We start from the raw sequence: 16,179 nt of genomic DNA on the forward strand, positions 1-16,179 counted from the left end.
GTGTCTCTACATTCTCTGTGTGTCCATCAGAATTACTGCTAACCTGCACTAACAATGAAATGCCATCTGCAGTGCAACAAGTCACGCGAATAAACAAGACTCAGTTAAGACACAGAACACAATTAGAGGAGTCAGGGCTGGCCCACACACACACACACACACACACACACACAGCACTGCTCCGATAGATGGCCAAGGTCAGAGCTGAGAATAATTACAGCACAGAGACAGACTCAACACGCACATGCACACAAAATGTGTGTGTGTGTGTGTGTGTGTGTTGGTGATTGCGAGTGTGCACCAGTTCAAATAAAGCCATATATGAGGCAAAACTGAGAGAATGGCTCAAGTTGCACAACACATCACAGAGGATTACGCTTGGTATATTGTGTATTTAATTACAGCATGTGTTCTAACACACTCAAACAGGGTCCATGAAGGATAACCAGAGGGGTCTTGATTCTTTATTTAAAAAAAAAAAAAAAAGAAAGGTATGGTTAAACTGTAAAAGTTGACACTCTGGAAATGAGAAGGAGGGAAACTAAGTGTGTGTGTGTTCTAGTGTAGGATCAGTAGCTCAGTCAGCTCTCCTCACACTCTCTCTGCAGAGAGAAAGCGCTCTTCCTACCTACAGGAAGTACTAACGAGAAGACTGGAGAGCTCTGAAGTTCACAGCTAAACTCCTGCACAGTACTCTGAATATAATGTATATAATATAGCGCACTGTATGAACTGATGCAATAATCTATTCTTCATTTCAAATAAAGACTGTATTCTTTCCAATCTCTGTTCGCTGACATGAACCCTTTCTATCGTGCTGACAGACAGATGTGCTACTCAGAGTTTTATTGAAAGACACTCACGGAATTGTGATGAAATTTACACCAATACACCATTACTATTTTAAACCATTAAACAACCTTGGTAGAACAAGAAACTATCAAAATGGCCTGTGAACACTTCCGGCCTTATTAAAAATACCAGGATGCATGAGTATACATGAATTACATGAATATGCATGTTTATAGACATGTATATACGCCCACATGGCTGACCAAAATAACTAGCTAGCAAGCTGACGACTAGTAAACTAGCTCATATTTGTCAAAAGTGGGATTTCAGTGTCTGAGTCATCTATTACACTGTTATATTCTGAGTGATTTATTTAACAAACCTGTAAAAACAACCCAATCAAATCTACTTTCTTCATCATTACCTTTTCGAGCACATCATCCTCAGATGGTCAAATTCTGCGAACCACTAACTACCTATGGGCAGCTGTGGCTCAGGTGGTAGAGTGGATTATCCACTAATCGTAGGGTTGGCGGTTCGATTCCTGGCCCATGTGACTCCACATGCTGAAGTGTCCTTGGGCAAGACACTGAACCCCAAGTTGCTCGAGACGCCAAGTTAGCGCCTTGCATGGCAGCTCTGTTACCATTGGTGTGTGAGTGTGTGTGTGAATGAGACACAGTGTAAAGAGCCTTGGAACCACTAAATTTAAAAAAAAAGTGCTATATAAGTGCAGACCATAACTAAAATATGTTTCAATGCAAAAATGTGAGCTTTGTGCCATGATCTGACCCAAACAGCAATCAATACAAATCAGCTATCAAAATTGAGTTAATCATTTAAAAGCAGGTTTTGGAATTCAGTTTTCCTCCCCAATTTGGCCTTGGTAAATCCCACCCACCGGCCAGTTCTACCCTATCAAATGAAAACGGCTAACCAGGGAGGATGAAGCCTAACGTACTTGCTCTGGGACGTGTGAAGCCAGCAAATGGTATCTTTTCAAACTGCTGCTCGTGCAGGCTCACATGGCAGCGTAACACACACACATGGAGGAAATACACACATACATGAGCTCACAGATGCCTGTGATTGGCTAGTCACTGTGATTGACATGGGAGAGAGAATATGCCATCACTCTCTACTACGGGCGGCTGGGGCATCGTTGGGATTCAAACTCATCGTCTCCCGATGACAGGGCGGACGCGCTTTTGTTGTGCTACTCGAGTTCATGCGTACTTTAAATGGAAAAAAAATTAAAAAATAGTGTGTATGTATGTGTTTAACTCACCTTCTGTGCTCAGGCCAGGGCTAGAGGTGAACTTGGCCACGTCTACAATCTTCACTGCAAACTGCTGACCTGTCTCTCTGTTGATGCATCTCCTCACCACGCTAAATGGCCCCCTGCATCAGGAACACACACACAGACACACACACACCGGGTTAGAAGCTGTATTCACTACTGGCATCGGTTATTGTGTACATTTTTATAATTTTTTTTATTACAGCTCAACATTTTTCAGCAGTGCAGCAGACAGACTCGCTCGGCTCTCGCCCTCAGCAAGAACACAGCGAGTGTGTTTACGGCTACAGAGGTCTGGCTTTAGTGGCATGCTTCTACCACAGAGGCAATGGTGTAATTGAAATTCATAAAACAAATCCAAGGAGGACCTTGGGCAGCGAGTCCAAAATATTTTCATTTATCTGGTGTCGGTGCCTCCTCTGCCTCCACTGCCATCTAAATAATTGAGCAATTGTTGCTGTTGCCTTGGTATTCGGGTGTAATCCAGGCCCGTGGGTCTGCACACATCTCTCTCAGCCATGGCATGTGCGTACACACACACACAGGCTCATGAATGTAATAACTGCTCTAATTTAACTATATAAGTGGACACAGCCCTTCAGCAGCCCAAGGATGTGCAAAAATGAAGGATTTTGAGGCCAGAAAAGTCATATGAGCTGGATAGTGGAAGAGGCTATATTTAGTGTGGAGAAAGTGTGTATATTTAGCCTGAGAGGAAGGAGGGAAGTGAGGCAATAACACCATGACACAGGGCCACACACTCCACAGAAGAAGCAGGAGAAGACTCTTCACTGGGTCACGCTGTCAGACAGAATGAAGGCCTAGTTTCAGTGAGAGGAAGATTACTGTAACCTCTCATGTTCCAGTAGAGTCCAAACCCCCTGAGAGGAAGTGTGTGTTTGTGTATGTGTGTGTTTCACATTTCCCCTTGATGAATTGCTCCTCTTCTACCTAATAGTTTTTGGGGTTGGAGATGTACAATAATGCTGGGGAACTTTGACAGGAACTAATTATGTTTCTTGGCCTGTGTGTGTGCGTGTACGTCTCCTGCTGTCTCACTACCGTTTACTCTCTCAAATCAGTGGCTGTGTCCGAAATCGCGTACTGTGACAGTACGTACTGAATTCAATGCAGTCTCTACTGCACGGCCGTTGAAACTGTGTGTGTAGTATGAATACAATCCTGGACATACCACATCCGCCATGTTGGCATTGTCATGTGACCTTCGACGTAATCATAAACACAAAAATCTTAAAACGGTCCACCAGATTAAAGCAACCACACTAATGGCAAAATGCACATCAGGAAAGTTAACCGAATTAGTAATGCAATGTGGGCGGGGTTAACAGGCTGAGGTAAATTCATTACCGTTAGCTTGGCCGGTTAAGGCATGATGAAGATCACAAAACAGGTTTCAAATGCTGTGTCATCTGTTTTCTTGTTTAAACCTTCAACAAGCTAATAATTTGTTCGGGTATTGTTAAACAAGTCCTGTTTATACAAGGTTTAACACTTAAAAAAAGCCGACGCGCCGTCGTCTTCCGCCATTTATTTTCTGAGCTCGTCTGCACCAGTCCCACTGCATTATGGGAATTTTTTTTACTCGCGTCGTGTCGATCGGTTGTGTACTGCAAAATCTCGCCGGAAGCAGTGCGCCATCCGGGTATTTCTCGCCTACTGAGAATTCGGATACACTACTCCTCTGGTGTACTGCTTTCCGCCTACTGTGCAGTAGGGTAGTACACCATTTCAGACGTAGCCAGTATCTCAGAAAAAGATAATTCAATACTTAATTTTAAAATCTACCTGCATGAATGTTTTCAGCCCATTATCATCCAGACTTCAAATGTACAGTACGGCTTGCGCTATTCGACTTAAAATCATACTTTTTTTGGTTTAGAAATGAGATCATGATTCCTACTTACAATTGTTTTACCAGTGTGTAAGGAATAATATATGTACTTACTAAACATTAGCAGAGGAGAGTGCGGTAGCTACGTTTTCCTAGAGAATATCTACGAATGATGGCTCGTCTTAACTTTGAATTACAGTTGTAGTATATTAGCACAAATCCTGGGCAAAATAACCACTACTTCGTACACAACTTCAAGCTTATTAGGATGCCCAGATTGCACTGTTCAAGACCGCATGGGCTGAGAGCAACAGAGAAGTCACTTGCTGGTGAAAATCACTCTAACGTGTAATGCATCACTGGCAGGTTTTGAGCAAAATGGTGTGTTCAGCCATGACTCGCTTGGCCCATTCATTTACATTTATGGCATTTGGCAGAGCCCTTATCCAGAGTGACTTACATTTACCTCATTTATACATCTGAGCAGTTGAGGGATAAAGGCCTTGCTCAATGGCCCAACAGTGACAGCTTAGTGATACTGGGATTTAAACTCACGACCTTCCGATCAGTAGCCTAACATCTTAAACATTAAGCTTCCATCATAGTCCATAATTTCACATTGATTACATAATATTAAATATTTGTTCCCTCTCATGGTTAGCACACTTGACTCGCACCTCCAGGGTCGGGGGTTCGATTCCCACCTCCACCCTGTGTGTGTGGAGCTTGCGTGTTCTCCCCGTGCTCCAGGGGTTTCCTCCGGGTACTCCGGTTTCCTCCCCCAGTCCCAAGACACGTCTAGTAGGCTGACTGGAATGTCCAAATTGTCCTTAGTGTATGAACGGGTGTGTGAGTGTGTGTGCGATGGGTTGGCACCCCACCTCATGCCCCGACTCCCCTGGGAAAGGCTCCAGGCTGCCTGTGACCCCGTGTAGGATAAGCGGTACAGAAAATGGATGTTCCTTCTCATTACAAGCAGGCATTCGGGTCAATTTTAAATTCACTCACGACTTGTTTCTGCATAGGGGTGTGTGTGTGAGAGTGTGAGAGTGTGTGTAAGGTCACGGGGGAAAAAACGTTTACGATCATCGGTCAGAGTGAATAAGAAACTAATCAAGAGAGCAATTTTCGATTTTTCTTTTGTGCAGCTCCATTATATCAACCACAAAAATACAACTTTAATCAGTTTTCCATAATGGAGAAGTACGACAGACACACAGACCTAAATCACAGACTCTCATCTTCCCTTTACATTTTGCTTCTCCATTACCTGCAAGTCAAGACGCATCATTACTTTTTTTCTTTTCACCATCACGCCATTGCTGACGGCTGCAATCATCAGCGTTATTGTTACTGTAATGGCCTTGCTGTTCATAGTACTGCTGTTCTAGTCATTGCGGGAATAAGAAAAAATAAATACAAGGCATGTTTTTGACTGCTTTTCTTTAGCACAGATGAAGCTTGCTAGGCTCTTGGCTGTTTCTCTTCCATTTTTTTTCTATGATCACAGCCATGAATTCATTTTAGCTTACTAAAAGGTTGATCAGTCGACCCCATGGCACACCACTGCTTTGGTGAACTGAACCAAACCGTTTGGATTTCTCACTTCACCTGAACTTATCTGCAGAAAGCTAAGAAAATCTCAGTCTGATTCGTCTCCCTGTCACGATGTCACTGTAGTGAGAAGTCCAGCTCTCAGTCGTGCACAGCCTTAGTCAGTCTAGTGAATAGTCAGTCGTCTGACTCGCTGTTTCAGTGCTTGCTAGTGTGAATGCAGGGTGAGGGATATACATCACACTATCCTGAAGAGACACAAACTGCTTCTGCACTGAAGTTTGCACAGCCTGAGCACTGTGGTCATATTCTCATATTCATCACGTACACATCGTGCACTTTTTATCACAGTGCACTCAGTGGGAAAAGCAGCTGGACAAAAGTGAGCAATAAACACAACACAACAAAGCCAAGAAAACTGATGGTGTATAAAAGAAGGAGAAGAAGAAGAAAAAAAATCGTTTAACCGATACAGAAGGGAAAGTGATTAAAAAGACTAACAGTAGCTGGGGCAGAAAGATTAAACCTCGCCGTTATAGGTCCCGCATTTACAACTCCGTTCTGTCCTGATGCTAACGCGCCGGTCTCTGATCTGCACACTGACGCTGCGCAGTGAGCCGAGCGGAGAAGGACGCATATTAAAGAGGAGCTCGTTATCACATGATCCTGAGAATTCCAGTGTGAGAAGGCCCCGGGTTTCCCCTCAACTCAGTCTGTGGAAGCAGATGGCACACGGCCCAAAGCTGCTGTGCTGCCAGAGCCTGAGGAACAGCAGCATCGCTCAACACTAATGCAACCTGGACTCGCACTCAGCGCCACCTTACTGCTTCAGTCAAATTAAAAACACCTTTACATACACACTGCACCTTCTACCATCCAGCAGGCTGTAGATTTGGCTATGATGAATATGGACTGTTGCTCTTTCGGGGCAAAATACAGAGCCGTGTCTATGCAAACGGATTCATTCCACAGCCGTAGTGTGATTTACTCTGCCTGAAAGTAACTTGGGGAACGGCGTTTATGTGTGCAAATTAATACGACCGAAGGGCAGGTAATACTTTTGCAGAAACCCCTGGATAATTTTGTGAAAGACAAAACTATACCATTTACCATGAGTGAATAATACAAAAATGTATCTAAATTGTGCCTCAGTGTCTACATAATCCAAACGTTACATATTTCAAATGATGGCTTATTACTGCTGCAGTCAAGTTGGCTTCATATTAGTTATTCGCTGCACGTCTGCACTTCCAATGCCGAGAGTATTTAAACAGAGGCTTGAAAAGGTTGATTGCAAAAACCTGATTGACAAAATGCGTGATCACGTCATGTCTATGTTCATATTGCATTATGAACAGTTTTTCCAGTGCCGTCTCAAGCCTTTGATCGCCGTTACACTTCAGGTCTCAGTTTTGCTCGGTGTACTCTTCTGGGATTCTATCTGAAATCTGAGAGAAAAACAAAGAGCAGAGGCAAAAATCTCATTGAAATATTGTTTCCTCCTCTTACTTTGCACATGTCTTCACTCACCCAATGAAACTTTGCAGATCACCTGCAACACACCCACAATTAATCCCCCTCGCAGATGCAAATAAGTCTTTGATATTTGGGATCTTAGCAAATGTAGTGTGACATATCATTTAGTAAAGACATGGGAAATAATGAATGACTGATCAGTGATTAAATGATGGAGAAAATGCAGAGGAGATTCCTATAGCCTTCACTGTTGAATCCTGCTGCGGATCTCGGTTACTCTTGCCTGAGGATAAAATGTGATGCTGGGCAGAAACGAGAGGGATAAATAGTAATATATAATACGAAACAAATGCTTAGTGGGGAAAAAAAGAGAAAGGGGGGAAAAAAACCCCAACCCTATATTAAAATATAAAAAAATCTGTTATATCACCTGACCAGCAGCTCAGAATGGCCATGTGACTTCACGAGACCCGTCTGTGTCCATGGAGGAAAAGCAATAATGCTGATTAAAGCTTTAAAGCTTTTACTCTGACTGCCTTTAATCTTCCCAAGTCATTAAATCGATTTCATTCACTATACTAATCATGAGTCTTCAGTTACACACTGTATGGTTTGGGCCCACTTTTTTGGCCCCCCCCCCCCGCCATCACAAATGTTCTCAATTTAAGCTGTGGGTCTAATGAACTTGGTCAATTGGCACAAAGAGAGCATGCTACAGGCACGGAAAATACGAAGCCCAGCTTGTTGCTGTAGCAATGACCCAAGTGCATCTCCTGTATGATATTTCCTCATCATCATACAATCAGTCTGTACAGAATATCGCTGAGTTTTTTGTGATTGTTGTGGCCAAAATGCTTGACATTTTTTTCCAAAAATTTTTGATGCAATTCGCAGAAAACTACTCGAGTTGGCGAAATTGCAGTTGCACAAAATTGTTTTGTACGTCCTTTCTCAGTGATGTCTGTTGGTAAATGAGACCTTTCCACTGTACTCATGTTCGATGCACGTGAATCGAAGATTGAGGCTTCGACTCAATGTTCGTTGTGATGACATCACATGACGCGTCTTGGCCCAGAAATTTTGAAAAATTGCAAGCTCCTCTGCAAAATCACGAAATCCTGTAGGGACTGTACAATAATCATGAAAAACAGGAAAAATGCTGGCAGAAAATATCCACTGCACTTAAAACCAGAGATGAATATGAGTGAAAATTTTTTTGGTTTTATGTTACACGAACAGTATAAACACCCACATCGATGTGCCGTGTGAACTGTCAGCAAACTTTAACCGTACAGTGTATGCTTGGCTTAGGAAAACGTGGTGGACTCTCTGCCAGTTTAGTGCATCCCTCAGTGAGCCCAAAGCATTATGGGAGTGCTAGCACTGTCCAACAGCAGCTGCTGCCATAATCACATGCTATGCCACCAGTGGTGAAGTGCTGCAGGACACAGTAACGGGCAGCTTTAGCGCCAGAGATAACAGGGCACTGTGCCCATTAAGCAGGGTGCAAGGCCACACTGCTGCTCCACACACACACACACACACACACACACACACACACACACACACACACACACAGAGTGAATGTGTCAGGCTTGTTCTTGGCAGAGGGAAAAGTGGCTGCTAAATACAGGCAAGGAAGATGGAAAGCAGAAACATGCTCAGTAGCATAGAGGAAACTACACTGTCAGGCAGAAACATGAGACAGACAAACAAAGACATGGAGGGAAAATGTGGAAAAGGATGAAAAATTGGAAGAAGAAGAAAAAGCAGAAGATGAAAAAATGCTTTGAAGAATCTGGGAGAAGGAGAGAGCGTTGAATTCAGGGTGGTGTTTGTTCACAGCTGGGCTGCAGTACAGTGACGGAGAGCTGAAGGTTGACATGACAAAGAATCTCATGCACCCTTAATGTGCTTCACATGAATGAGGCCTGATTTATACCTCTGTGAAGATCAAAAAGAGGTATCTGCATTGAGAAGAGGGTTGTGGGTAATAGACATGTGTACAGCTTCAAAATCTCTGCTCAACGTGGTAAAAAACAAGAACAACTTCCGTGCTGTTTCAAGAAAACCACGACTGGTTGAGACTGTATGGGAGTCCATTGCAGGGCAACACACACACACACACACACACACACACACACACACACACACACACACACACACAAATTCACACCTGGAGTCCAATCTAACAGCAGTCATACTTTTGGGAGGTGGGAGGAAACCAGAGAACCTGGAAGAAACCCAAACAGACTCAGGGAGAGCATGCACAGAAACTCCACACGGACAGTAACCCAAGCTCAGGATCAAATTGTGGAGCCTGGAGCTGTGAGGCAGCAATGCTACCTACTGAAGCACCATGTCACCCAGATTCAGGTGTTTTCCTCCATCATCCTCTGACAAAATTAGCTATTGAATTAGCTACTGGTTTTCTCCAGACTCAGCGGTCGTCTGAGCATTTTAACTCCACCTGGATACACATGTCCATGATATTCTATGCAGATGGCTTCTTGTATTGAGGAACGAAAAAAAAAAAAGAAAGATGTTTGACTGCAGCTACTTGCTGTATTTAGTCTTGTACCACGTATCAGTGTCGCTCCCCAGATATTAAATACTTCCTGAATCGCAAAATGGATGCTTTCTGATGCTATCAACTGTGTATTTAAATTGTTGCTGGAATCTTGGTTTGCCGCAAACTGAAATCCGAGCCGGGATCTCTTCTCTACTCCAGTGCCTCTTTGACTGCTTGGACGCCATGTTGTGAATGGAGCGTAATAACATGGCCATGTGATGCAAACATCCGGAGTTCACAGAAAATACAACCTGCTATAAACTCACTCCTGGGGTCATTTTATTGTTGTCTGGCTTTGAGAGTTTGATCACTAAGGAGATAAACTAAAAAACTGTATTACAGCTGTCCCCCTGATCAGCTAATCCAATCTAAATAGGGCTTTTATCACACCCAGTACTTTGCTTCTTCTGTTCATTCTCTATTCTACAGTGAAATGCAAAAACGACATCATTTAACATTTAGTGTACATAATGGTTTGATGCATGTTTCACTGCCCCCTAGTGCACGCACATGTTACTGCCAAGTATGCTCACAGACACCCCTGCAAATGTTCTGTGTATGTGTGTGGATATGTGTGTATGTAGATATGTGTGTGTAGATGTGTGTGTGTGTGAGTGTAGATGTGTGTGTGTGTGTATGTGGATACATGTGAGTGTAGATGTGTGTGTGTGTGTGTGTGTGTGTAGATACATGTGTGTGTGGATACATGTGTGTGTGTGTAGATACATGTGTGTGTGTGGATGTGTGCGCGCGCACGCGTGCGTGTGTGTGTGTGTGTGTCTGAAACAGCACACGACTGTATGCGTATGCCATATTTGTGTGGAAATAAGCACAGTATAATTGTAGGTTATGAATAATTAGAAAAGCTTTACTCCGTATTAAGTGCACAGATGCCATTAGGATTAAAAGCTTGTTCAAGGTTAATTAAGCACTAGCCCTGGTAATAAATATATAAATAAACATAAAACACAAGTCAAGCCGACTCGTCTCGGAGTCTTTAAAGGGCAACGTTAAGCTGCTGCGAGTGTAAACAAGGCACTAATATGAAAAACCTAAATAAAAAGAAGAAGTGACGCCGTTAATCACAACAATACATAATTACCCAGACAAAACAACACTGAGACGTCTTCCTGTGTGTCGCTGCAAGTGCGACTGTAGCTTACTAAAGCACCATTATACATGTAGACTCCCTAATTCTACAGCTAGAAGACCTCAGTGGAGGCACTGCTATGCTTTATGCTCTGTAATCAGTTCCAACACATTTTTAACACTTCTTACTTTCAGCACTCCACTGAGCATGTTTACATGTACACTAATATGATCATTTATCATAGATTATCTGAAGTTCTGGGTATAAACAGCATAAAACTGAACTTTAAGCTATAAAACAAAATTGCAAGAAATCCGATGCACACAGCTAGATTTTTTTTTTTTCCAAAATAATTTGAATAAATAAACTTATTCAGCACATGTGTAACATCTGTACACTTTTACTTGTACGCATAAAGAGAAGTCCTGCCCCAGGAGCAGTAATTACCACAAATGTAACAGGACAAATAAAGTAGCAGGGAATTTGTCTTTTACATAACGTTCTTCTTTTTTTTAATGGGTTTATTAAGAAGACACATAATTAGACACATCTGTCTAATTATCGTTAAAATGGTTGATTTCTTGCAGTTATCAGATAACATTTAAACATGGAAACGTACTTGATGGCAGAAAAATTCGGAAATGAATTTGGGCAGTAAATCATTTATGACGCAGTGATCCTGAAACAAGTAAGCAATGCTCATTGCATGCTTTGTGCACTGACGCCTTGTCATGCTGGGAGAGGTCTGGGCTTTTTATCTCCAGTGAAGGGAAACAGCAGAATGCTGCAGCATACAAAGACTTCCTATACAACTGTGTGCTTCCAACTTTGTGGCAACAGTCTGGGGAAGAACCATATATGGGTGTGATGGTCGGTTGTCCACATACTTTTAGCTATATAGTATAGTTTATAAGCTACATTTGAAGCACATATCAGTAAATTTAACACTGCATACCAACAGGCCATAGAACGATGAGTAATTTTCATGACTTCTATCTCTCTTGCTCTTTATAAAGTAATAAGTCACATCTCAAAAGTGGAAGTATCCGGCCAAAAATGCAAAAAGGGCTGCTAGTTTTAAACGTACTTTACATTTATTCATTTAGCAGACACTTTTATCCAAAGTGACTTACAAATGAGGAAATACAAGCAAAGTGATGAATCAAGCGGAGAACAATACAAGTAGTGCTATAATACAAGATCTTGAATTGAATTCTAGAAAACCAAAGTGCATAGAGTAGAGGTGTAAGTGACAGTAGTTTTTTTTTGTTTTGTTTTTTTAGGATAATGTGGGGTTGACATTTTAGGGGTTAGTTACATGCTCACGGAAGAGGTGGGTCTTTAGCTGTTTTTTGAAGATGGTGACAGATTCTGCGGTCCGGATTGAGGTTGGAAGTTCATTCCACCACTGAGGAACAGTTAGTGTGAAAGTTCTGGAAAGGGACCTTGAGCCATGCCGAGTAGGAACTACTAAGAGTCGATCATTAATCGATCGCAGATTGCGTGAGGGAACGTAAACCTCAAGGAGAGTGTTGACGTAGGTGGGTGCTGTTCCAGACAAGGTCTTGTATGTAAGCATCAAGGCCTTGAATTTGATACAGGCAGCTACAGGAAGACAGAGGAGGGAGATGAAGAGACATGGGTGTTACATGGGACAATACTTAAGTATTTAAATAAATAAATAAATGTTTTTAAATGAGGAAATTAAGTAGTTATGTTTCCATGTGAAAAATAATTTATTACTTATCTAAAATGTTATAAACAACTATACCATGTTGCCTAAAAACATCATTCAGCCACTGTATGAGTTTGCTGTCCCTCCTATAAACTGGTATGTATAATATGCATAACTAGCACTATGTGGTTTACTTATGACTCAATTAATTACATTTTAAACATCCTGTAAATAACCAATATTTATCATTAGCTAGAATCTGACAGGGTATCTAACCATATTATGCTAGCTATATAAAATTGATGCTAGTCGAACCTGGCAAGTTAGCTAAACTTACTTCAACATGCTTTTTCCATATTAGATGGCAAGTCTTTGCTTAGACCAGCATATAGAAACATTTTACTGAGGTAGGGCCGGGGCACTCATCCTCACGGTCCACAGTGCAGGCTTGTGGCTTATTCTTATTCAGATGCACAGAGATGGTAGATAGATGTAGCGTTAACTACACTGTGCATCATAAGAAGGTTACTGACGATGACCATTGAAACTGAAAGTTTTTCAGAGGGGTTTTTTTCTACATTGTTAAACTTGATTGGATGCTTTGAACTAAAATGAAATAAAATGTGTGGGAGCCTGTTCTATTGATGTATTGCATACAGTCATTGGCTGGATGAGAGAAGAAGAGACCTAAATAAAAAGGCCTAAATAAAAAAGTAAAGAGTAAGTAGTACGTTTTTTTCATGGAAATGTAATTGAGTGTAGACATTTCAGCAACACTCAAGTAAAGTATTAATAACCCAAAATAATACTTAACTATAGTAATGAAGAACAATTTCTCAGGTATTTTCCCCTGGAAAAGAAAGCAAGGGGGTGATAAAGGTGTAAATGTCAGATTTTAGGGGGGAAAACATTTTGCTGGGGAAAAAAAAATCGGAAATGAGACACAGGAAAGGCAATCAGCAGCACCTTTGCTAATTTCATAAAGCAGTGAATGACTGGAGGCACAATGGCGGCCGGATGCAGAGAGTAAGAGTTGAGTGATCAGAGGGAATTGTATAGGCTCAGCTCTCCACTCAGCACACAGGAAACTGTGGAGGAGTGCAGCTGTACACTGGAGCACCATTTAAAGCTGCTGTGCAGATGGAGCCAAGCTTTCAGAGCAGGAAGTCAACACACTGCTGCTCAGCAGAAAAGTGTCTGTGTTCACACACACGTGTTGGAATCAGGACATCACTAATGCGGACAGCACGAAGGAGTATTTGTATAGCCCGGCGAGGCCTGACCCATGACCCCACTGCCCTTTGATTAAAGAAAGTGTGTCAAGAAAGAACAAGTATTCTCCTGAGACACTCTTTAAACCTCTGTCTAAAGTCTCAAAAGATCAAAGTGTGAGATGAGGGTCACACCATGCTGGTCATGGCCTTTCTGGGAGACTAAAGCCCAAAGTATACTTCACTTTTTACGCGTACGCTAGGAACAGCAAACGTTACGCGTGACGCAAATTTCGTCATCATCTGTACTGTATACATGCCTGTGCTGCATAGGTCGCACATACGCATTTAATTATTTTGCACTATTTAGTTATTCCACAAGGTGGCAACAGTGACCCAGGGCCGTTGATTCTCAAGGTAGTTACTGCTCTGTACTGACTCTTGTAGGCCAGGAGGGGTAGTGTAAGTTGTCGTAAAGCGCATGCATCGACTGCCTGTGTACGCGTACATGTCAAATGGAGTATACTATGAAAGGCTATGCGTACGACTGCGCACATACGCTAGCGTACGCTTAAAAAAACTAAATATATGTTGGGCTTAAGCAAAATTTTACTCAGGGGTCACCCACCTGCACCATATACATTCATCCTTCACCACAGAAACAGCATGTGCTTATTCCACACCCTTCCCATATTACACTCTAGAGCTGCTTGGCTATAAATAAACACTAGGAGGAGGTGAAGTGCAATTACATACTTTAATGCTTTTTCAAATTATAGCACTTTCAGCTTCAAGTATAAGGAATGAAACACGTCACAAATCACAAATACAAAATTAAAATCATATCGTAGCCTAAATGGGGCATTTAAGACAAAATTGCTGTGTACAGTATATATATACGGTTGCAATCAGGTTTATTGTCAAACTTAACAGACTTTCAGCTATTTGAACAAATCAAACAATTGAAATAGTTCAACACGATGAATGCTTCAAGTGGTTTTCCCAAATTCAACTGAAAATGTTACTTATAATGACTTCCCCAGTTTCAAAATTATTCAACCCCTTCATGGCAAGCATCTTTAGTACTTAGTAGAGCACTCTTTTGCTGTTATGACCTGCTGCAAACGAGATGCACAGCTTCTGTCAGCGTTCCTGAGGAATCTTATCTCATTCCTCATGAGCAATGGCCTCCAGTTCAGTAATATTCTTGGGTTTGTGTGCTGCAACCACCTCCTTCAAATCCCACTAGAGATTTTCCTATGGGGTTCAAGCCAGGTGACTGTGATGGCCCTGAGAATCTTCCAGGACTTCTTCTGCAACCAAGCCTTGGTGGAATTTGCGGTATGCTTGGGATCATTTCCTGTTGGAAGGTCCAATAACGCCCAAGCTGCAGCTTCCTCACAGATGGCATGATGTTTTCTCCTAGGATTTCCTGATACGTCAATGAATCTATCTTGCCTTCTACACGCTGCAGGTTTCCAGTGCCAGAGGATGCAAAGCAGCTCCAGAGCATCACAGATGCCCCACCATGCTTGACTGTGGACAGAGTGCTCTTTCTTCATTCTTCTTCCTCCAGAAATACAGCTGATCCATTGTGCTGAAAAGTTCCACAATACAGAATCCCAAAACTTCTGTGGCTTATTTATATGATTTGAGCCGACTTTTCTTGTGCTTTTGGATCAGTAGTGGTGTTCGTCTTGGAGTTCTGGCATGGAAACCTTCTGCGTTTAGTACACGCCTTACTGTGCTCACTGAAACCTCAGTGCCTGTTTCCACCAAGTCTTGCTGCAGGTCTTTTCCAGTCACTTGAGGGTTTTTTTTTACAACCTGCCTTCTCAGAAATCTGGTTGCATCCGTTGATAGCTTTCTTTTTCTGCCCTGTCGAGGTATTTAATAAATTTTCTGCCCCTAGCCAGTTCAGGTATTTCATATGTTCCAGCTCAAGCACACCTGGTGCAACTAATGAAGGCCTTGATCAGTTGTATCAGGTGTGCTTGAGACAACACCTGTTTTGCATATTTGTGCTGCTGTGAGGGATTCTCGTTCAGGGGGTTGAATAATTTTGAAACTGGAGAAATCATAAGTTGCATTTTCCATTGAATTTGGGGAAACCACTAGAAGCATTAATTTCAATTGCTTTTGTTTGATTTGTTCATTGCAAACAGCTGAAAGTCTGTACATTTCGACAATAAACCTGATTTGCAATGGGGTTTCAATAATTTTGATTTCAACCGTGTGTGTGTGTGTGTGTGTGTGTGTGTGTGTGTGTATATATATATATATATAACATGTATAGATAGACCCATTTTTTAGAGTCCATTTTTTAAATACTTGATTTTCAAGAGGTTTGTATTTTGTTTTGTTTAATAAATAAATAAAATAAAATATAAACCCGTAGAATGTATAAGGCAGACAACTAACTGTTGTGGTCAGGAGACAGTTCATTTAGCTTGTTAAACTCAATGATTAATCTGCTCCATCACGACTGGGGCTTTGTCCCCTCTGTCGTAATAGTACAATGGCTGGATGTAGCATATGATACAAATTCCTTGAACATAATCTTAGGCGGATAATTTAAAGGTATTCTATGCTATTTTCTTTCACAGTACCTGATGGACATGCCGTGACATCATTCTGTCTGTGTAATATGTGTATAG

General features: G+C 41.8%; 1 protein-coding gene across 9 annotated transcripts in view; it reads right to left on the reverse strand.

Annotated features, from left to right (window-relative positions):
* Positions 1-16,179, reverse strand: part of caska (calcium/calmodulin-dependent serine protein kinase a) — a 167,024-nt gene that overhangs the window by 83,544 nt on the left and 67,301 nt on the right. For all 9 annotated transcript variants that reach the window (XM_053626801.1, XM_053626800.1, XM_053626793.1 and 6 more), the window contains exon 2: positions 2,081-2,193. In XM_053626801.1, coding sequence (XP_053482776.1) covers positions 2,081-2,193 — 113 coding nt within the window. The remainder of the gene's footprint in view (positions 1-2,080; positions 2,194-16,179) is intronic.

The sequence above is a fragment of the Ictalurus furcatus genome, chromosome 6, assembly GCF_023375685.1.
Source record: "Ictalurus furcatus strain D&B chromosome 6, Billie_1.0, whole genome shotgun sequence".
NCBI classification, from domain to species: domain Eukaryota; kingdom Metazoa; phylum Chordata; class Actinopteri; order Siluriformes; family Ictaluridae; genus Ictalurus; species Ictalurus furcatus.